At 35.3% G+C, this 23,448-nt stretch overlaps 1 protein-coding gene across 4 annotated transcripts in view; it reads right to left on the bottom strand.

Moving 5' to 3' along the window:
• The window catches only part of LOC109096311 (tyrosine-protein phosphatase non-receptor type 4-like), a 49,803-nt gene extending 26,501 nt beyond the window's left edge, over positions 1-23,302 (bottom strand). For 2 of the 4 annotated variants that reach the window (XM_042731115.1, XM_042731116.1), the window contains exons 1-2: positions 22,901-23,301; positions 8,780-8,934 (exon numbers count right to left, since the gene is read on the bottom strand). In XM_042731115.1, coding sequence (XP_042587049.1) covers positions 8,780-8,917 — 138 coding nt within the window. In that variant the 5' untranslated portion in view covers positions 8,918-8,934; positions 22,901-23,301. Of the gene's footprint in view, positions 1-8,779; positions 8,935-22,900 lie in introns of all 4 variants that reach the window. The other 2 variants (XM_042731114.1, XM_042731117.1) reach the window with 2 other exon arrangements.
• Between the last annotated feature and the right edge of the window lie 146 nt (positions 23,303-23,448).

Below are 23,448 nucleotides of genomic sequence, written 5' to 3'. Positions count from 1 at the left end.
AATTTAAAAACATTTTCTCTATTTTAACCCTAAATACTACACTTATTGTAATATAAATAATAAGCATATTAGAAATTGTTATATTTTAAATGGTCATTCATGGATCATAATTATTGCGCATATTATTTAGTATCATAATCTCTTCAAATTAACTAAACAGGACTGAGCTAAGTAAGAGCTATGTAAGAGCTATGTAGTACAGTTATTTTATTGGTTAAAAGTTCCACTGAAGGTGTTTGATCACATTTGACTGCTAAGGAGTATGCGAATGCGAATATAATACTGTTTCATCTCAGAATAAAATGCTAAGCGTAGTCAGCCATGCACAATCAATGTACATTATGTGTTAATAATTACTAAAAATCGCTGCAAATATAGTGAAACCGCTGTCTGTCCTGATTAATCCCATTCAAATAGATTGACAGCGCGAGATGTTTAGTACCACATGACCGCGTGGCGGTGAGATCAAAGCATGTCACAACTGTTTCTCAGCTGCTCTGGTGCAGCGATATTACTCTGCAATATGCAGTGGGATATACATATGAAAGATGTTGCATTATTTGTCTACTAGATAATACCTGAATGACAAAATGAATGCAGTGTCTTAAAATCATGTAAAAACTTAGGATATACAAATAGGCCTAACTGATACATATGCATAAAATAAAACACAAAATTCTTTCTTGGCAAGTCGCGATGGCTGGCGTTGTTCATTGGTCAGGCATCGACCAATAAAATGTCTTCATTCGCACAAAAGCCCCGCCCCTGGCTCTGCGCTCTCACATCTGCATATACAAGTGCACAAGTGAGTTTTGCAACAGGAATACTGCAAAAAAGAGTAGCAAAAGTCAGAGCGCTAGGATTTGAACTCGTACTGCCAGATCTGAGAGGTTGTAAGTGCCGACTTGACGTTGTGCAGCGAAACTGAAGTAAAGTGCAAAAGTAAATATGTCGTAAACATTTGTGTATGTCATTTTAACACATTTGTGACTATTAATCTACAACTTCCAATTCAAAACACGGGTGTTTGATCATTGTCTGTGTGTGCAAATTGAAAGATTCAGCTTTTCACATCAGAGCTGTGAGTGTAAATTTCAACTTACCAATACGAATGTTAATATGACAAGTTCTCACATTCAGATGTCCAACCTCTACCCGCTCTCTCTCTGTGTCCCTGAGCTCTAAATGCAGAGCACGAATTCTGAGTATGGGTCAGCATACTTGGCTGTATGTCACGTCACTTTTCACTCTGCAACTGAGTGGCTGACATCAGAAGCAAAATAAAACGGGAAGTATACCCATCTTTCCAGTAAAAGCCAGGCCACTTTGGTAGTTAGAGTAAGTCAGATGTAACAGGCCGGTTTTATTGGTTGTCAGATCCGTTACAGCATCCTGACAGCAGAGCTGAGGTTTTAGCAGTGCTTTTATTTCCTGTTTTACCCTTTTAAAAGGTCTTGGAAATGCCAAGACAGCATATTCTGAACACATGCCTTCAGAGAAACATAGACAGACAATTCAAAGCACATACACGCTGTGTTGCTCAATAAACAAAATATGGGAACAGTCACGTCAAGCAGAATAAATGACAGGCCAGTCGAGAGAAAACGGACAGTCTAACGCCTCTGCAGAGCTGCAAAGAGTGCGAGGAAATACAGAATAATGGAACACAAATAGAACATACATATTGACATTTCACATGGAAAAACTAATACTGAAACAAAATTATAGATAAAATTGAAACATTCAAACCCGAATTTGCTCTTTAACATTATTTGTATAACACTATATTGTATTGTAAGGATGACTATATATACTCTTTTTCCCAGACATGTCCTATATTTCTAAATTGAGTAAAATGCACAGGCTGTGTGTTCTTTTTGTTTTCATATTGATGGTAATGACTTGGACCAATAGCATGCAGTCATTGTACATATATTAAGCAGCACAACTGTTTTCAACATTGATAATAAATCAGCATACTAAAAAGATTTCTGAAGGATTGTGTGACACTGAAGACTGGAATAATGGAGAAAATTCAGGTTTGCATGACAGTAATAAATTATATATTAAAATAGAAACATTCTAATAATATTTCACAATACTTCTGTTTTTTTATTTTGTTTTTTTTTTTATCAAATGCAGCCTTGATGAACATGAGGAACTTAAAAAAAAATAAAAATAAAATAACATTAAAAAAATCCTAATCTTATCCCAAACTTTTGAATGGCAATGTATATCAATAAGTTCAGCTCTAAAGCAAATATTAACTTGTAAGTTCACACGTGTGATTTGTTTTATATATATCAGCATAAGAACAATTATCAATAACAAATAGGTCTTAAAGGAACAAATTAAAAAATATATAAAACAATAAAAATCCTCTAAATGTTTTTTTAGGATGTAGATATGAACAATGTCAATGTATAAAAGGCTTTGATTCTTCTAAATGTTTTTTTAGGATGTAGATATGAAAAAATTTCATTAACATTCAGACACTAGGCTTTGATTCTTCTAAATGTTTTTTTAGGATGTAGATATGAACAAAGTTCAGGGACTTTCAGACTCTCGTGTTTCCTTCCCCTGCCCTCAGCACTTTTGTGTAGATTTACACACTAATTAAAGTGTCTCAGAGGAGATTTGTTGCAGTCTCAGACCTCATGGCTGTTTAAGTGTGCATTTTTTTTAACAGAAGTCTACAAAACTAAAGGTCAAAACTGGAAGTGGGATTCCACTGTGACATTTATAATGAATGTGTGTGTGTGATGATGTACATGAAAGTCATAATGAGACAGGAATAGTGACAGCTCTTTTCTTCCATATTGTGACACATCAGATTGTTTTACTAGAAGATACATTTTTACATTTTGATGCCAAATGTGAAGAAAAAAAAAAAAAAACGATACATGCATGGGTGAACTGTTCACAATAATATCAATAACATGCATCTTGAAAATAGATATGGTGAATTTACATTTCATGCCAACAGGGGAGGAGAGTGGTATGACAGAAATGCAATCAGACGTGCGGCAGCTTGCCCAGAGATCGGAGGTCTACAGGAAGCCTGTGAGTGTTTTGAAGACAGTCAGTCATCTACACACGGCAACCAAAGAAACAGGCAGCAAACACAGCCTAGTTATGGCATCTGTGTTTTGATACCAAGGAAAGACTGGTACTGCAAAGGAGGCTCACAAAGTATTTTCATTTGTACTGTCATACCAGTAGTTTAGTTTTGTATTTTCCCTTCCAAAAAAATAAACACACACACACACACACACACACACAAACACACAAACACACACACACACACACACAAACACACGTGTCTAACGCCTGTCCCGTGTGCTGCAGCACATCATTTTTTTGGAAGGGAAAATACAAAACTAAACTACTGGTCTGACAGTGCAAATGGAAAATATGTTTATTTTAAACCCTGGTGTTGCTTATTTGCATTAGGTCTTTTTTGTCAACCCTCATTAAAAATAAATTTATGCCACATGATTTGAGCCATCATTTATGCCGGTCATGTGCCAAAGGTTAATACTTAGTGTCAGGGATTTGAACAAACCCCTAATACAATGCTACTTCACACAACACCTCTGATAAGGAAATCAAGATCAAAGTGACAGAATCTTTTAGAACCTAGACATGCATATTAAGAAAGACGCTACAATGCAGCAATCTAGTCCAATATTTACAAACTTCTGGCTTCTTTTCTGCATTCCAGACATAGCATGCACCTCTTCAAACACACAGTTGAGACATATTGATGAAGGCCCCTCCATAACAGCAACTTCTATAACACAAATAACAGCCTTCCTGTTTTTTTTGTTTGTTTGTTTACACCTCGCCCCCTCCTGATTATTTACCTCTGATCCTCCACCTCTCCTTCCATTAGACCTTGTGCTTCAGTTCCATGTGCGTCCTATACTCATCAAGGGCCCTAGACTATCTAGGTCACCGAGAGGTCTGGCACAAAAAATGTATGAGACCAGAGAGGAGTGCATAAATTTGATCAATGGGGCCGTTACATGAGGACTGGCTTTCCTGGAAATGTTAGTTACAAATCAGAGAGCAGCATGACAGACAACTTCTAAGAAAGAACGCCTTGATTCATTCAACAGATCAGCAGCTGTTAAAGTCATGTGATGTTTATAGGTTTATTGCTTGCTCCATTTCAATATGGAAATATTTCCTGATACACATGAAATCCTTGGGCAATGTAACTGATGGGAAAGGTAATAACCACAGAGGAAATTCAATGTTAGTCCTTATTTCAAGTCCGGACATAACAGTTCTCCATAAAGGCCATTTTACACAACACTTTGCACAACACTGAGGACAAGGATGAGCAATCACATGGTTTTAGCACTTACACCAGCTGGGAAAGAGCTGGGGATTTGTGCCTTTGCTTGTCGCGTGTGTGGGGTGTGTCATGGCAGCTTTATATTGCAGATGCAAGTATGTACATGAATCTCTGGAACCCTGAGGGCCATTTTTCATTTGGCTGGAATGTCAAGCATGCATCCCTTCTATAAGCAGAATATACACCACTATCCTCTAGCTGGAACATGAGCACTTTGTAGATGATGGCAACACTATGCATGGAAAAACATCACAAAGATGGCAGTTTTCAAACAATTATGCATACGATTTGGGGTTCATTGAGAAAAAGGGATAATTTTATAATAAATTATATTAATATGATTTTAACCCTTTAAGACCTAGAATATTTTTTGAGGGCACCTGACATGCCTGTACTTTTCTTTGTTTATCAGTAGTAGTATATTTTTTATTTAAAGCCATGTCAGCATCTTAGGCTATTTTCATGGCAAAACAATTAAAATAATACAAGTATAACAAATACAGTAAAACCCAGCAAACAAACAAACGCAGGTCATACAACAAAAGTTGGAGAGTCCAAAAAAATTCAAAAAATTATTAAAAAAACTAAAAAAATCTCTAAAAAAGAAAAAAACATAAAAGAGATCTCAACACACATTAAAAGTGGGAGAGTCCAAACAAAGCATTATATCGATCTTTTCCTTATAAGCGATTCGATATGAGGCAATACCGTTTATATCGAGGGCGGTATATAGAGTTTGTACTATATATCGATCTTTTCCTTATAAGTGATTCGATATGAGGCAATACCATTTATATCGATATACAGTAGTTTACGAGCGCAATATAGCGGAGGAAACAAACTGAGCTGCTGCGGAGAAAGTGTATAATACAATTTGCTCTAAACATGTGACAAGCTTCACATTAAGGCCTTTAAAAAAAACTGGTAAGACATAGTTTATAGTTTCGTTTGGCATACAATTACAAACACGTGTCACTGACAGAGACACAAGGCTACTCGCACTGTTTAATGTGTTTGAGATGTGCTGTCTTCCTGGATGCATAACTTACATTTCACAGGTATATTCTCCATCTGTTAATGCTAGAGAGCCATGGAAATATTTCAATTTTTCTGTCAGGAGTGCATGAGCCTTTTGGGATTCTACGCTAAACTTAATTTCAGTGAACGAGCGCTGCCACACGCGCATGCGCGCCAAACAGACAGAGCTCAATTAAATAGGAGCACAATAGTTACATTTCTCTGATATACATTTCTCTGAAATATTTGTAGTTGGACAATAAATGTGACATGACAATAAATGAGACATGAAACCTACGAGTAAGTCTATTTTTATGATAGCACTGACTGTAAGGGGTAATAATCAAAATACCCTAACACACCTCTGTGCTTTTGTTCTCATTTATTTTCATTTTTAGTTTCGTGAATTTAACTTCCACTTTAAAAGCTTAATTTTTGTTTTTAGATTGCAACGTTATAATGTTAAATTGAAATGTGATTTTTTTTTTTTTGCACATAATATAAAGGCTTAAATGGTTACATTCACTTTATTTGTTTTCATAGCCTTTAATATGTATTGTTTTGTTGGACAACACTGGGTGGTGAAACAATATTAAATACAGATTTTTTAAATCCCAATACAAAAACGAAAATAGCGAGATATATACTGTTTATCGCAAATCAGCCAAAAAATACCAAGATATGAATTATTGCCCATATCGCCCAGCCCTACTTCACCTTACATGCATGAGTCAATCTTGTATGACCTATGTGACAAAATACCACTTGATCAGCAGTCAGCATCAAGTGCCATATAACATTATAAATAGGAGAACTTGAAGTTTCGGTCTAGCTGATTTAAAGTCCCAATTTTCCTTTTGTTTTCTCTAAGAATTAATGAATTTGACAAAAAAAAACACACAAGTAACAAATGGGTGTTTTGTTTTTTTACCGTGTACTCAAATAGAAACTCCTGAAGTTTGGATTTTTTTTTTCTTTAGAAAGTTGTGTTTGGGTGTTACACACTTTCAAATAAAATTGTCTAAATATAACATTCCCCAAGCAAGTTATAGCAATTTATTGCAATATTATTATAGGCCTATTTAGTTATTATAGGTCTATTTAGTTTACTGACAATATAGCTGTATCCAAAAATGTTTAGGGAGTAAAGTAAATGGAAACAGTGTTAAATAATAACAAAACACGGTAAATAAAAGAGTGACCTTTTTTCAGAGAAATATATTTTCAATCCAAGTATGAACAACAAACAGTATAGCAAGTAGTGAAAACATTGCACAAATTGTCTTGTGCAGCAAAAATGCATACAATGCAAATAACTCAAAAAACAATACGCAAACAGCTGTCATAATCGAGAACGATTTCATCGATAATGTGCAAATGATCTTTACACACTATATTAGAATTATTTGCATAAAACAATAACCAAATTGATCGATCCGCTGGCATTATTCTGCGTTTGAACATCGCCTAGCGACACGAACACATAAATTCCAGTGCTTTATCTGATATGCACTGCTGTTTCATCCTTGTTTTTGGTTTGTTCCAATTTCCAAAGGTAACTTGTGGTTCAAAAGACCTAAACCAATGTTTACTGGTTGAAGAGATAACAGTTTGAACCAATCTGGGCACGCAAAGGCAATAAATTGTGATTAGGCAGAAGCTGTGATTGTGCTGTCAGATGGAGCAGCGATTTCATCGATTTTTTAATCCTACAATAGACAATACGCAAACAGCTGTCATAATCGAGAACGATTTCATCGATTTCATAATCCTACAACAGACATGTGCCGGTATTCAGTAATGCTATATATCACGGTTATGAATATGCACGATATTGTTATCGTGGGCACTTCTAAATACCGTGAATAATTATACATTACAAATTGTTCAGAATTTGGAATGCATTTTAAAAATACTTTTCCCATCAAGTGGTCAAAATGCACAGCACCTCTGTATGCTGCTTGAAAGACGCGTGTGCGCTCTGATGTAAACAAGAAAGCATGAGAAGCACATGGGGAAGCAGTGAGAGACACGCTGCATGAAAGCACATTCACTCTCTGACAGCAGATGGCGCTAAACTGCAGAAAATACAGCCTTTACCCTGTAAACGCCATAAATAAAGCAGCTGCACTACTTTTTAAAACGTATTTAAATAGCCATTCAGATTTGTGGATTTGCTATGGTGTTCATCACTGCGCCAAATACTTAAATATTTAGACTTAATAGGCTATTTATTTTACTTTTACCTCCATTTCAATCTGGACTACAACATGCCCTAGATATAGTTTGAAAGTGCTTTGATTCATTATTGTTAGGTCACACTTTAGGACTTCATTAGTTAACATTAGTTAATTCATTAGTTAACAATCTGCCAATGAAAAATTCTTCTGAACATTCATTAACCTCAGGTATTCCAATATTTAATAACACATTGTTAACTGTGTTATTTAATGGGCTAACGTTAAATTGTGAATGTTAATGCATTAACTAAAGTTAACTAATGAGGTCTTATTGTAAAGTGATACCTATGGGTCTTAATAGTTCTTAAGCACTTTAATCTGTGTTAAACTTTTAACTTTTCTGTATTGCTTTATTGTATTTAAATGTTCAGTTATTTTTGTTATAAGAAAAAAGTTATTAAACCTGTTATACTGTATTATGACCACTTTTTTGAGACTACATTTACATAAGCGATTAATCGCAACAGGAAAATTGCATACCGGCATATCCCTATCCTACAATTATATCATCTGTGATTATGAATGCGATTTTACATAGCTTGCCAGAGAACTATGGCTGTGTTTAGTAAATGCTACTCCACCTGAAAGCAGGTGACGGAGATTTACTGCTAATCACAGAACCAGCTTTACTGAATAAATTTGCATTACAATCGCAATTAATCACGTGCGATTAATCATGCAGCCCTAATTAAAATTATTACTGGTGTTTGCTAATGACAGAAGGTAGAGTAGTGTTTGCTAAAGCAAGCATCACTATTATTATTGCTCATACATAGATTTAGGGATTTTAACAAAACCCCACATTTACTAAACATCGTAACTGGTCTTGCACCATATTACAGACATGAATCATACCTCAAATTACCTCAAATCTTGCTGATCAGAGGGATAAGCTATAACTTTTACAAATAATCAGACTCATCTGATACCCAACCGACTTATACTGAAAGAGGGACCCAAGCCACAACAAAATATCACAGAGACTTGCACGTGCATGGGCTCCACCCAAAACACCCTACTAGTTCACATTCAGACGTAATCTATGAACTACTCAGAACACACTATCAACCATATAGCAACATGCTACAAAAGCATACAGGTCAGAACAGATTAGCAACACAAATTTAATTTTTTGCACTACTTTTAAAGGAGTACTTACATTGACTTTAAAAGGCTGGACAGTGTTGTCCAAAAGAAAAATGTTGCAGACCACCTCGGTGCGCTGCCTGTCGCGTGCCAGCTCCGTCGTCCGGACATTGTAGGATCTGCCTGCAGGCAACCGGAAGCGTGCGGTCATTACGGTCCAACCAGAGTCTGTAACACAATGATATCTATTTAAGCTTCTGTGATTCCAGCATAATATAACAGGTCCGGTCAGGTCAGTAACTCGTTTAAAACATGCATAATTATTATTTGAAATATTTAATTGCAGCAGAGCCAAATTTGATAGATCACAGCGTTTCAAGTCTGATTCAGAAGCCAACATATGAGCACATACGACAAACTGATATTTTTATGTACAGCCTACTTTGTGCCTTAATTTCCTTAGGGGTCTACCGTCTTACACAGCTTTTCTTCTAACAGTAACAGCAAACGGGGGACATGAAGGATGGACTCAGAGAAGAGCTGCTTATACACAGAAATACACTTGATATAATTAAAAAATAGCCTAACTCAAATTTTTGAGAAAAGGGGAACATGGTCTCAATTGTTGATCCAAAAGGCCTGAATTGGCCTTTACATAATAATTACACCACTGACATTTTCCCCAAATTAACCTTTAAATGATTCATTTATCAAACTATAATGTAGTAGATCTACAGTCGTGCAAAGGCCAAAGTGAAACATCTCTGACCTTTAAGGTACCTCACGGGGATTTCTGGGCATTCAAGCATCGAGGTATTTTGTGGACAAAAATAGGAAGATCATGTGAAATGAATGCTTATGAACTAACAACAGATGAATTGTCATCATTTTGTGAAAATACTAGACAGTCTAGAACTGTGTGAGGAGGCTTACGTTTCAGCATAACAGACCATCAAGTATGAGTGCACCTTGCATAAGTCTTGCATGCAGAAAAACACCTGAAGTCACCTTTCTGATGAGCAGGTACCTCACCTGCCTGCTGCCTTTACATTTAAAACAAATATAGAAACAAATTGCCCTTTGCAGCCATGAAGTAATATTAAATTCTGTTGTTCAAAGGTTTATCAATGATTTAAGAATCTTTTTTTTATTTTTTATGTGCATGTGCACTGTTGGAAGTCAATAATAAAGAAACAGAGTATAAAATACAAAAGGGCAACTACTAAAGACAGACACCGTTTACAAACGCAGGACAGACGCTATGTTCAATGTTCTTGTTGTGTCATAATGCTGAACTAGCAGCTGAGGGACTCAAAATGGTGTAAACAAAAAGGCAAATGGCATCTTTAATGGTTTACTACAGTCTATTCCAAAAACATCAGCTTTAATGTATTCAAAGCACACAAACTGAGCGCAAAGGTCAGCAAGCATCTACAAAGCGCAGGTGTCTTCAGTGTAGCTCGATCCTCCTACGCTAACCTTTCTATGTCCATTCCCTCGGGGGACGTCACCGTGCTTGAATAGGCTTCCATTACATTCTACATAACTCACAGCTCCACAGAACAAGCATTTCACTCGCGAATCACAGCATATAAATGTAAAAAGCTTTATATGCTGTAAACCTCATTTGGTTGCACTAGTGCAAGTTTCTGACATGCCAACATCCTATTGAGATTCTATAATATAGCATCAGAATAATAATTCATTAATACTTAGTATTTGTTATACTATGATTTGTTGTACTTCATTGCTTTCAATCCAGGTCCCGAGAATGTGCACCAAACTTTGCTGCTAGTGTTCACACATATTTGCTCTGAAATTATTTCAAGATCATCTTGATATTCCTGCATTCAATTGTACAAACCCTATACAAAAAAAAGTATTATACAAGTACCATTCAAAAGTTTGGTGTCAGCTTAACTTTTTTTTTTAAAGAAATTAATAGTTTTATTTAATAAACATGCAAGAAATGTTTCTTGAGCACCAAACCATGTGACATTAAAGACTGCATAATGGCTGCTGTAAATTCAGCTTTGTCATCACAAGAATAAAATTACATTTCACATTATGTATTATAAAAGAGAAAATAGAAAAGTTCAGTTAAATTGTAATAATGATACTTCACAATATTCATGTTTTACTGTATTGTTAAACAAAAAAAAAGGCAGTCTTTAAACCTAAATATGACAGTGTTGCATTTCATGCAAAAGCTGAAGAGGGGCCAGTAATGCAACTTAAAAATATTCATAATCCACACTACTATCATAGAAGCAATCATAAAGACATCTCAAAGTGAGATAGTTTATGTTTACCCCATATTAAGATTAGTGCTGTCAAATGATTAATCGTGATTAATTGCATCCAAAATAAATGTTTTTGTTTACATAATATGTGTGTGTGTGTACTGTGTATATTCATTATGTATATATAAATACACATATGCATGTATATATTTAAGAAAAATATATTACGTTTGTATATTAATATATAATATCATTTATATAAATATAAATATATCCATATAAATACATATAAATATTTTCTAAATATATGCTGTATGTGTGTGTCTTTATACATACACAATACATATACACAGTACACACACATATTATGTAAACAAAAACATTTATTTTTGATACGATTAATCGCGGTTAATCGTTTGACAGCACTAATTAGGATATATTCATATCATGTTATCATGTTAACTATTATTAACTTTATTTAAATAACTCTCTAATATCAAACATAAGGAGCAAGAATGTTCACATGTTATAAAAGTGCCATACACCCACAGTACTTACAAATCTTCTGGAAATCAACCTACGAATGGTTTATTTATAGTAGTATCTGTACACTGAACTGAGACAGAACAAGTATTTTAACATAAAAAAACAACACATTTCACATTAAAAAACATTTTCATTAGAGGATGATAATTGTGGGTATGAAACAAAAAATGCAAATTATTAAAACCAAGTGAAACTACTGTCACATTTACATCTATTAGCAGCTCACACCAGAACGTTTTTGTGTGCGTTTTTCGGGTAAAAATAGCAAGACGTGGTGAAATGCTTCACTAACAAGCTCCTTGATTCCCATGAGCCAATACTCAACATTGAAAGAGAAACACATTTCTGATTAAAGCTGCACATTCCAGTCAATTCTGCACTGCTTACAGTAGCAGGTTTAACTGCTAAGAGCTTGTCTGCTCTAATCATGCTGTGAGTTTCTGGACACATGGACCCTGTGTGTTTCCCCTCCGCCGAGATACAACCACTCACCAGGAACACAGAGCTACTTGAATAAAAGGATGAATACCACTGCAATCAATATCCTGTAAACAAATCTACCTCACTTCATTAGAGAGAAGAATGCCTCCCCTGGGCTGGAGACGGTAGAAGAGGCTCCAGCACTTTAGTAATGGAGACTACAGCTGAGAAGGCGGCTAGCTCAAGTCAAATGTTCTGTATTCATTATACGTCCCCAGATGAGGGACGCCTAGATCGATAGACGCTGTGTGAACTACACGGTCAACTTGAGCCTTTAGCCCTTTGCAGGGATCTATTGCATGTTGGAAATCCCCTCATCACATCTCCTTCCATTCATCTTGCTTAAGCTACAGATGACTCAGGAGACCATTAGCCTGCAGCATCTCTACAGATGAAATTGTGACTCATCACAGAGGCACAAACTGGATTAGTTCACCATAATAATGTCATTGCAAAAACCATGTTAAATAGAGCAAGAAGTCATCAGAGGCTTTGGCAAAAAAAAAAAAAATCACTTTAAGATACAGTTTTGAGGGATTGTTTTAGAACACAGTGTTAACAAATACAATAACAGGTGCAAAATACATAACTAGAAAAACCTGAAGGAAATAAGTGTTCAGAATGCAGCAAAATAATAGTGACAAATGTGTATGCCCAGCTTAAACTTTTAACATTAGTGATCATAAACTAACAATGAGAAATAGTATTTATTACTCTTAATTAATGTTCATTTCACAATTTTCTAATACATTACAAAAAATAAATGTTGCATTTGTTTATTTTATTGGTAACATTTTACAATATGGTTATTTTTTGTCATTACTAACTTCATTAGTTAACATGAACTGACAATGATAAATGATTTATGAATCTTAGTTACTTACTTTTGAAATGTACTAATACATTACAAAATCAAAAGCTGCATCTGTTAATGTTATTTAATAAACCTACAACTGATCAATGAACAGTTGAAATTGTGTTAACTAACATTAACTAACAATTATTGATCTTTGTTAATGTTAGTTAACTAACGGGACCTTTACAGCAATGTAAATAAATAAAATGTAAGTATTTCAAATAATGAAATGTTACCCCCCAAAAAATGTAAAATTTCTATAAATTAAGCAATTCAAGCTAAATTAATTGCAGTTTTTAAAATAACTTTTAGAATTTTTATTTTATTTTAAAACAAACCAGCATAAAACTATACTGCCTTTTGCAAATACTGTAAACAAATAAACACTTCTTCTGCCAATAGTTCATTAGCTTAAATATATGCTGATTATAGTTGCCAACCAACTTGCTGCATTAATATTTAACAAACAGTTACCTCTTTAGCACTTCATCTTCTTTTGATTAGTAATTCTGCTGTAAATGTGGGCAGTCATATGTTAAAGTTTTCTGGTTCCATGGGTTTCCAAAAAATACTCAATACATGGTCTCGATGTGAAAGTTGCATAATATTTCTACAAAGCACATTATACTCCCTTATTTCATTGGAAAAATTAGCTTTCTCACAATACGAACCCATCTAAAGGCCCTTCAAACATTTAAAGGCCCTTGTAAAGTGGCTGAATTATACAGTGCCTTGAGTATGTGGATCCAGAAATTGTTACTTTTATATTAAGAAGTGTTAAAATGGGACCTGCACATCTAGATCAGTCAACAAGTCAACCTCTGACCAGGGGTCCGTTCTTCATACGTAGCTTTTTACATCCGAGATGAAATGTCACATTCAAGATGATATCATCGCACTAATCAGGATCTGGCTAATTCGGTTCTTCAAACGCACCTGCTGTTGATGATTAGTATGGCTGGATTGAGTTATCTGAGATAATTGCGTGTTCATGGTTTGGTTTAAAGGGGCTATATATCGATACTTGAAAACATGATCAGAAATGCAGCGATTGGCTGGCGGCAAGACAGCAACGTAATGACATCATATAATTAATAAAGACAACTTATGAAAAACTTGACAAATTTCTGGACTTTTATAAGGAAACAGGCAAGCGAACAAAACTATATAAATGTTATAATAGATAAATGAAATGTGCACTGTTTTTATTTTATTAAATTGTTTTACATGATTCCCAAATCCCAATTATTTATATTTACGATTTCTAATATTTTTACAGGCTTTACATTTTTATTTAAATGTAGTAATTAGCAATTCATTTAATTTTATATTTGGACAGATTTGTTACGTGACAGCATTAATTAAAGTTGTTATCTCCATCTCCTGCGCTCCATCAAGCCACTCCCATAATAGCTGTCATCACTCAAATTAATGCACGACTCTACATTATCTGTATAGCATGTGTGTAAGACTCAAATACAATTATGTAATTAAGTAATTATTTTATGATGAATAAATCTTTGTCTATAGTATTAAAGACTACACAACATTATTATATTATATTATATTATATTATATTATATTATATTATATTATATTATATTATATTATATTATATTATATTATATTATATTATATTATTAGTTAGTGATGTACGAAGAACGGGCCTAAGAACTGAAACAGCAGGAGGATGACCACAATTATGCACAGACATCATTCAGAATTACTGCTAGCAAAAGACTCCTAGGTCTAAAGAGGTTTAAGGTTACAGTAACACTGCTGAACATTGAAACAAATGCAAATACTCATACCAAAACACATTTGCAACAATGCAGCATAATACCGCAGAAACATAAAACGGAACTGCAAAAGGACAGAGTAGAAAAATATTGCAAGCTTGGAATAGTCTGCATATACTAATAAAGAATAAAGCATTTGGTAAATCTGCCTCGCGTGTTAGCTTGCAGTTTGTTTAAATCCCATTTTGGGAGAACAAACACAGACCTTTCCTCTACAGCAAGCGGCCAATGGCAGCCCACATAAACAGCGCAATGTGCTCTGAGTGTGTTCTCTGGCATGCGGGGAGGGGAAGTGGGCGTACCTCCTGACTCAGGCGAGTATACACACTTTCAAATAGGTCCACAGGAGCGTGTAACCAGATCTTACAAGCACGATCCAGCCAATCTCTGCAAAAGCTTGACATTTTTGCAGCCTCTGGCTACATTTGGCACAGCAACCACAAATGCAATGACTGGAGGAAGTAAAAAAGGAAAAGAGTGATTTTTCCAACCGCTCTGCTTCAAAAACAGTTTGAATTTGGATGGGGGAAACGAAAAACAGCTTGGACAGTAGGGAATTTTAAGGGAAAGCACTTTAGGCATTAATACTTTTAGTTTATATGCTACAACAAGAACTACTTTGTAAATGTTGAGACAACAATGAAAAACACTATTTCAGATGTATAACCACATCACCACAATTTCAGTTCATCAGTTTCTAGTCTGGTGAGGGTTGTTGCTTTAATTCATCACCTGTATGAAAAAAGTACAGTATCCTGGTACAATGGTCTATCAGGCCACTATTATGTTTTTTTTTATTATTATTATTTAACAACATCAGTATTTAAAACTTTTTAGTTTTTAGCATATTTTAAATTTAACATCAGCTATTTATCGGTTGACTATAATAAACAACTAATGGCTTAAAGGGATAGTTCACCCAAAAAGTTAAATTCTGTCATTAATTATTAACCCTCATGTTGTTCCAAACCCGTTGTTCATCTTCAGAACACAAATTAAGATATTTCTGATGAAATCCAAGAGCTTTCTGACCCTTCGTAGACAGAAAAGGAACAACCACGTTCAAGGAATAAGGACTAGGGATGCACCAAATGTTCAGCAACCGAAATTGTTCGCCCAAAAACAACAAAAATGTATAAAAAAGAAAACATATCTCTGTTCGAAGAGAAAACAAACTAGGGTTGTGCCAATAGACGATAGTATTGTGTATCAATGATAGCAGATGTCTCTGTCGATAGTCAAGACAATATTAGGCTCATTCTCAATAATAATAATAAAAAAAAAAAAAAAATAAAAATAATAAAAAAAACAACCCAAACATCCCACCTAAGCAACGCATTTCAACACAGCATTTCACACACATGCGCGAAAATTAGGATTAGAGCCTGTAGCTGGTGAAGAAGACTCCATCCACAAACAGACGTACATCGTCTGTAGATATAAGGTATTTCATTGCACTTTAACAAGTAATATGAAGGGCCTATATATGTGCAATATTTTAAAGGAGCCCTCACTAACTGAGTTTAATTCCACAGTTAGAATGCATCTCATTCTTGTTTCTGTGGCGGTGCGTCGGGCTCGTCATGCGGTGCGCTGTATGACTGATGCATCAGTTCAATTGAACTTTACTCCAAATATATGAACTTACCTGTTTTAAATACTTTATATTTAACCTGTTCGTTTATGTCCAATATTAGTGTTAAACTGTTGGTCTTTAAATGAAATCTACTATTGATTTTCACATTTGACTGATTTTGCAGAACATTTAGACTGATAACTTCCGTGCGCAGATGCGGCAAATTTGTCACAGGACGCGCGGTATGACAGTTGTGTCAGACTTTATATTAACTAGCTGTTTTAAATACAGTATTTTTATATTTAACGTTAGTTATCAGTATGTTTGAAAGTATATTTTTTCGATTATTGGTGATTTCATAGGCTCTCTCTCACACACCTGCACGGTTTAAAACACCAAACAGTTATGCTATGATGAGTACAGAAAGTGTCCCTCTTGCTCTACCCATGCACGATAATATCGTGTATCATCGATCTCACGGGCTGACAATTTGAAAAATGACCATATCGCCCAACACTAGAACAGACTGAATAAATTGTACCGAACAATGACGTGACACGATCAAATAGAGGCGCGCACTAATGCAGCAAACATGTTGGCAGTGTGAAAGCATTTAAAACTGTCCAAGAAAGATACAAAAATCATTACAAGCACCGACAGCGAGATACTTTTTTTTTTGCTTAGTATTTCATCTCATGTCTCCGATGAGAAAAGGAAGGGTGGCTGTTGCTGGTCACTGTATAATGATTAAAATCACAAAATGCCCTCAAACGATTAGTATGAATGCAGAATGTTATGTTTTCTAATATGCGCACAAATTGCATGTATTCTTACAGCGCTGCATGAACTTGCGCTTTGGATTTTGAACCCTAGCTAACAAGCAAAGCTCAAGCTCAAGCAGCACTGTCAGAATACATGCATCCCTAATAAGGACGTTGTTTAAATAGTCCATGTGACAGCAGTGGTTCAACTGTAATTTTATGAAGCTACAAAAATACTTCATGCACAAAGAAAACAAAAATAGAAACTTTATTCAACAGTTTCTTCTCTGTTGCATAAAGTTGCTATTTTTGGAACATAAATTGAGATATTATGTTCCAAAGATGAACAAATCCCACACATATTTAAAAACAAAAAAAAAACACAAATTTTATTACTTCTTGAAGAACTATCCCTTTAAATAAAGTGTTTATTGTGGTGCATCTGAGAATACGTCAAAATTTCCCATTGTATTTGCATGGTTGATAAGAATACCACAGCAATAAAATGGTCATTTCTCCTAAAAGCCATGGCACTCGTTAGCCTATTTTCATTCAAACTTCATATCACAATGAACAGAATCTAATCTCAGTTGACGGGGCCAAGTGTGCAGTGCCTGTCCAATATGATTAAAGGTCAATTAAATTAAGGTAATGATTAAAGGTGCATTTTTGTCAATGTTAAAATACATTATTCATATCCAACTTTAATATGCAGAGACAGCTACAAGTAAAGTCATTAGTAGGTTGATTTCCACACCAAAGCGTAAACACTGAGTGCTCTGTTTGTTTGTGTATCCCAATGCAGCAACATTGGAAATTTTTTGAAACGTTAAGCTAAGAACCAGTGAAGTGAACCCATCAAAGCATGTTTACTATGAACTGCAGAAGAATTTTATGCCTTCAGCTACAAAGAGGTTTTCCTTAGTAGAAAGAGAGAAACCAGTTTAATGGCTAAATAAAAGCACTTCTACTAGCATGGCAATGTGCCACAGCTGTCACACTGTTTTGAGAATCAGTGTGTCCGGTAGTAGCATCTGAAACCAGTTTCCTATACATTCAAATTAACTACAAGCAGCGAAAACCCAAAAAGCAATTTCATTATTTCAGTTAACAGCTCTGTGATTAAAATTAGTTTCCACTCTCTCCAGATCTGGAAAACACTACATCAAACATGCCAGAGAAGAAATAAACCAACACTTAACTAACTTTTAACATATTCCACTCAGTCACTTCAAATACAGCAGGCCCAGTAAACAATCTATATAATAATTGATTTTGAGTCAAAGAAAGCCACTGAACACCGATAACAATGATACAAGCAGCAAAAAAAATCAAATATTATATAATAATAGTTATGTGCACACTTCCAAAGCATACTGTAGATGTCTTGTGAAAATCTTTCATGCACAACTAGTCCAAACACAGGGAACAGGCTGTACAATCAAAGGGCTACAGATGTACATATTTTTTTCAAATGACTCTTCCTCTTTCCATCAAAACACGAGAACTTTACTCATCAATGCTTAAAACGTCTCATTGTCTCTTTGAGATGTGTCACGAACCATACATTAAAAATGGATGGAAAAAAAGGAGGTCATCTATTTTTGTCTGAGTTTAGTTACAGACAGACGAGAGAAGCCACTGAAATGCAGTAGGGAATCTCCACAGGTTTTAACATAACCCCCCTCTCAATCAAATCTTCTGGTGCAGAAGGGACATTATAACCACACTAATACTTCTAATACAGTTTTGTCTTTTATCCTTTATCAGTTTTATCTTTCATAATACAGTTTTGTGCTTTATTGTACACCTGAATTACACTACCTTTCACAAGTTTAGGGTTGGTAAGATTTTTGAACAAAAGTTTCTTATGTTCACCAAGTCTACATTTAAATGACCAAAAAATACAGTATTACAGTAATAACAGTATTACTGTAAAATATTGTTACAATCAGTTACAGTACAAAAAAAATTTCAACTAATGTTGTAAAATATACATGAAAGTCAGTTGGTACTACATTAATATTTAAGCTTATTTGTATACAAACAATTCTATTACATGCAAAGTTTTTATAATATTAAAGTTAATTTTAATAATACTAAGCTTAACTTTAATTTACATAATTATATTTCTAGAATAAAGCTTGATGGATTCATTGCAACTTAAATTAATTATTGAAGAACAGTAAAAATTATAATTAACACGTTACCTAGACCTATTATCAATGTTAAAAACAGTTGTAGTGCTTAATATATTTTTGTAAAAACTGTGCTACATATTTTTTAAAACTTCTTTGATCGGTTAAAATATGATTTTTTATAACATTATAAATGCCTTTACTGTCACTTTTGTTTAATTTAATGCATCCGTGCTGAATAAAAGTTCTTATTTCCTTAAAATAAAGTGCATACCTACCTCAAATCTTTAACCGGTAGTGTAAGTATCAAAATAAACTTTCCTGTCCACAGTGATATAATACTCCAAGTAAAAAGGAAGCTCATGATAGCTATTCCCTATAATCTTGGAGCGCCTACCACAAAAATGTGACACTCTCATTTCCTCAGGGCCGAGCGCGTGTTTGGTGACAACAGAAGGAAGTGACACTGAGCTCTATAATTAACAAAATCTAAGAAGTAGATTTGAAAGAATACAGTATTTTGTTAGGAAATCTGAAATGGAAATTGGAACAAAAAAAGACCATTATTGAATGAATCCTCCCTTGCAAAAACAACACAACGCTGATAATTAAATGCACCGGTATGCTTGTAAAACACCTTTGAGTTTGAGACAGATGGACTGTACACACAGCTGTGGTTTGCTTCTGTCATATCTGCTGAAACGCATGGGATGTATGGCTGGTGATCCGCTTTGAGCAGTCACCGCAACACTGCTGACAGAACAGCCTTCATTCATGATACCGAGGCCAGTCATCCATCTCTAGGCATGTCACGATAGCAAATTTTGCTGGACGATAAATTGTCCAAGAAATTATTGCGATAAACGATAATATTGCCATTCTAAGACCAGTTTCAACTAATATAATGATAATGGCATACTAATGCAGGTACACCTTTTCAAAGATCAATAAACTTTTATTTCTAAAGAATATTTAACACTGAAAACGGAAAACATTTTAAATATCCCCAATAAATGAACAAAACAACCAAAAAAACAATAAAAGCAATGGACTGTCAGTCTCTGTTAAAACAATGCACTTGAATAAATACCAAAAAGATGAACGGAGGTCTTACGGGTTTGGAACGACATGAGGGTGATTCATTAATGACATCATTTTAATATTTGGGTGAACTAACCCTTTAAGGTAAGACACCAGTCCAGTCTGTGCCGAAAAGCTAGTGTCAATCAAACTATCGTGGGAGGGGCCTGGGTCTGTGTGATGTCACATAGACAGGCATCTGAGATCGGCTCGATTTGAGAAAGAGGAAATAATTTAACGAGATTAAAAAAAACCACTGGGTGGATCTTTATCATTATAGGGTGGTTGTGTACACACACTTCAAACACACATTTCAGTTCAAACAACTTGTAAAAGTGCATGTCGCATACATTGACCCCTTTAAAGACTCAGATCAGAGATGGCTGAATATGGTTGAATATATTTTATCTGGTATTAGAAGGTGCAGGTCCTAAATGAACTAATCATAACTCCTGAATATCCAGTTAAACATGATGTGTGTTTCTGCATTGCAATAACAAATGCTGTTATATTAAAATAAGTAGGTTCAATCACTTTCACCAGTAGTGTACATGGAGGTGCTCTAAACATTGGTACATTCAAAGCTCTCAATAATCTCTCTTAAGATTTGTACTAAGTAACTTAGTATACCAAACCAGATAATCATTTCAGCAAGGAGATTATTGGCTAAATCGGAAAAAAAACAATGCTTCAAATGTTTTCAAGAGGGTCAGACACGGAAATTCTCAGTTGTTATTGAAAAGAAGCCTGTTATCTCACAGCTTAGCTCATTGGCCTTGTGTCATCTTGGAAAGTACACTAACATTTCAAAGTTTGTGGTCAGTATGATTTTTTTTTTAAGAAACTAATACTTTTATTCAGCAAGGATGCATTAAACTGATCAAAAGCCACAGTAAAGACTTTAACTTTTACAAATAAATGCTATTTATCAAAGAATCCTGAAAAAAATAAATCATGATTTTTACAAAAGTTTTAAGCAGAACAATTATGTAAGAAATGTCTTGAGCATCAAATCAGCAAATTACATTGATTTCTAAAGGATCATGTGACACTGAAAAATGGAATTGGAACAGGAATAAATTGATTTTAAATTGTAATAATACTTCACAATATAACATAATATATATATATATTTTTTTTTCAAATAAACATAGCCTTGGTGAGTATAAAAGACCTCTTTCAACAGCATTATAAAAATCGTATCAACTTTTGAATGGTCCATCCACACATACTGAAGTAAAGTATTAGATTTACAATAAAATCAAATTGTTCAAAATACCACATTGTAAAAGCAAAAACACTTTTTCTTCAGTTCTACTGCTTGTATAAAGAGGGTCTACATTTTTACCATTATTTGTTATCAATGAAAACTGGCGAGATGTGGCCACTACCAGAGAACTGAACAATTCTGCCATTTCATGCAAAACGTTTCATTGACGAACATTCATGCTTGAAAATACATTTTAATTATTTAACTTTAAATGAACTAATGCCACACAGGCTACTCCCAGGTGGAAGTCAGCAATTATTACAATAGAAAAACTGTGGAAATGACCCTACAGCTTAAAACTAAACTATATCTCAGTCTGACAGAGTACATGGTGCTAAGATCCCATGAAGATCTATAATTAGGTGATTAACTTGGCCACGGGTTGTACTCAGGAGGTCAGAACTAACACTGCAATGTGCTCGGTCAGGCAATGTGGTTTCTCATACTGAGATGGGCAGGTGCTGCCAGTTCCAACTGTCTGAACACCTGTCTCCTGTTACCCCCTCTTCAAAGCCCCCCAATTCAGCTCTACATGGCCTTGGCTCAGGTGCACAGAAATGCCAGCCAGGGCCCTTGCTGCAGCCTTAGCGCCCCTAACAGCTGACACCCTGAAATCATCCAAACTGCTCCTGCATAAAATCCACTCAGCCCACAGCGACTGGACTGCTAACTCAGATCTCCAAGATCCTGAACTGCTGAAAATCAATGACGGAGACCTCTGAAAAATAATAGTTTTGGTGAGGATTTAGAGACCCCAAATGTAAAATTCTATTCTATAAAGAGATACAAACACACCTACATCCATCCACCCATGTACCCATGCCAGCATGGAGGAGGAATTCTGAACAACTGGTTTTCACCTGTCAATGACGTCGCAATGATTAAGTCACGTCTTGTCAACACCGTGATAAACGCTGTCAAAAACGATTACGTCAATGCCAATACAACACATAAAATAAGTCTGATAAAAATAAACATTTTTTTTTTCTTTTTTTTTAATATTTACAAAAGAGAGACTGACCAAACAAGCACGTCGTTGACTCACAAATCACCAAATGTTTTGACCGATGACCGGGATCATCAGTGCTTGGTTATTAATAAGGTAAAGCTAAATTAAGATAATCCTCTCAAATGGCATACATGATCATGTAAATCTCTAATCAAAGCTCTATTGTGTTAGTGAAATATACCACAAGCTCCAACAAAATCCAACCTGCTACTGCTTCAGCTAAAGAAAAAGCTGCTTCAACAAACTGAATCTTCTGTTACAGCGTTTACAAATACAATGCGAAAGAAGTATTCCTTGTATGTAGTTATTCTCTTGTCTAAAACATGAGAATATAATATAGAAAACAACTTGAAATTCGTTGATAGTGTATCCAGGAAAGCAGGCTTCATTTTTGTACAAAACCCCCCAGAAACAGCAGTGACAAGCCGATTCTTACCGTCATAAACTGCTCCAGGGGTGTCCAGTTTTAGAAGTAAATATGATTTTGTAAGAGACCCAAGGCAGGGAGCAGAGAGCCCGCTCAGAGCAGCAGCGGCAGCCTCATACTGACCCACTCCAGCACAGCTCACACATTCAACTCAACGGGGCCTCCGGGTCCTATAATCCACACAAACTCGATCCTGTGAAGCCAGTCAGCGAGGACACTTTACAGTCCACTCAACGGGACCACTAGGGCGGTGGAAGGGATCTCGCAGCAGAATAAAAACGCATTTCCCACTCTGGAGGTCGGCTCATCGGGATCGGTCACTTCTTAAGCTGCGTCTCCGTTCACGGTGCTGTTACATTGTAGGAGCCGCAGAAGCAGCAGCAGTGCTGAGTGTTACATTGTAACATGGCCCGAGATCTCTCCGCAGCGCCACCAGCGGCCGGGGGTGGAGTCACAACATGGGGAGGCGGGGCATTTACTGACGGACAGATTTTGATAGACAAGCACACAGACAGACAGACAGACAGACAGAGAGACAGATAGACAGATAGATAGAT

This window comes from Cyprinus carpio, chromosome B9, assembly GCF_018340385.1.
Source record: "Cyprinus carpio isolate SPL01 chromosome B9, ASM1834038v1, whole genome shotgun sequence".
Taxonomy (NCBI): Eukaryota; Metazoa; Chordata; class Actinopteri; order Cypriniformes; family Cyprinidae; genus Cyprinus; species Cyprinus carpio.
Note: the sequence above shows the minus strand (reverse complement) of the source record. Positions and strands in the feature narration are given on the sequence as shown.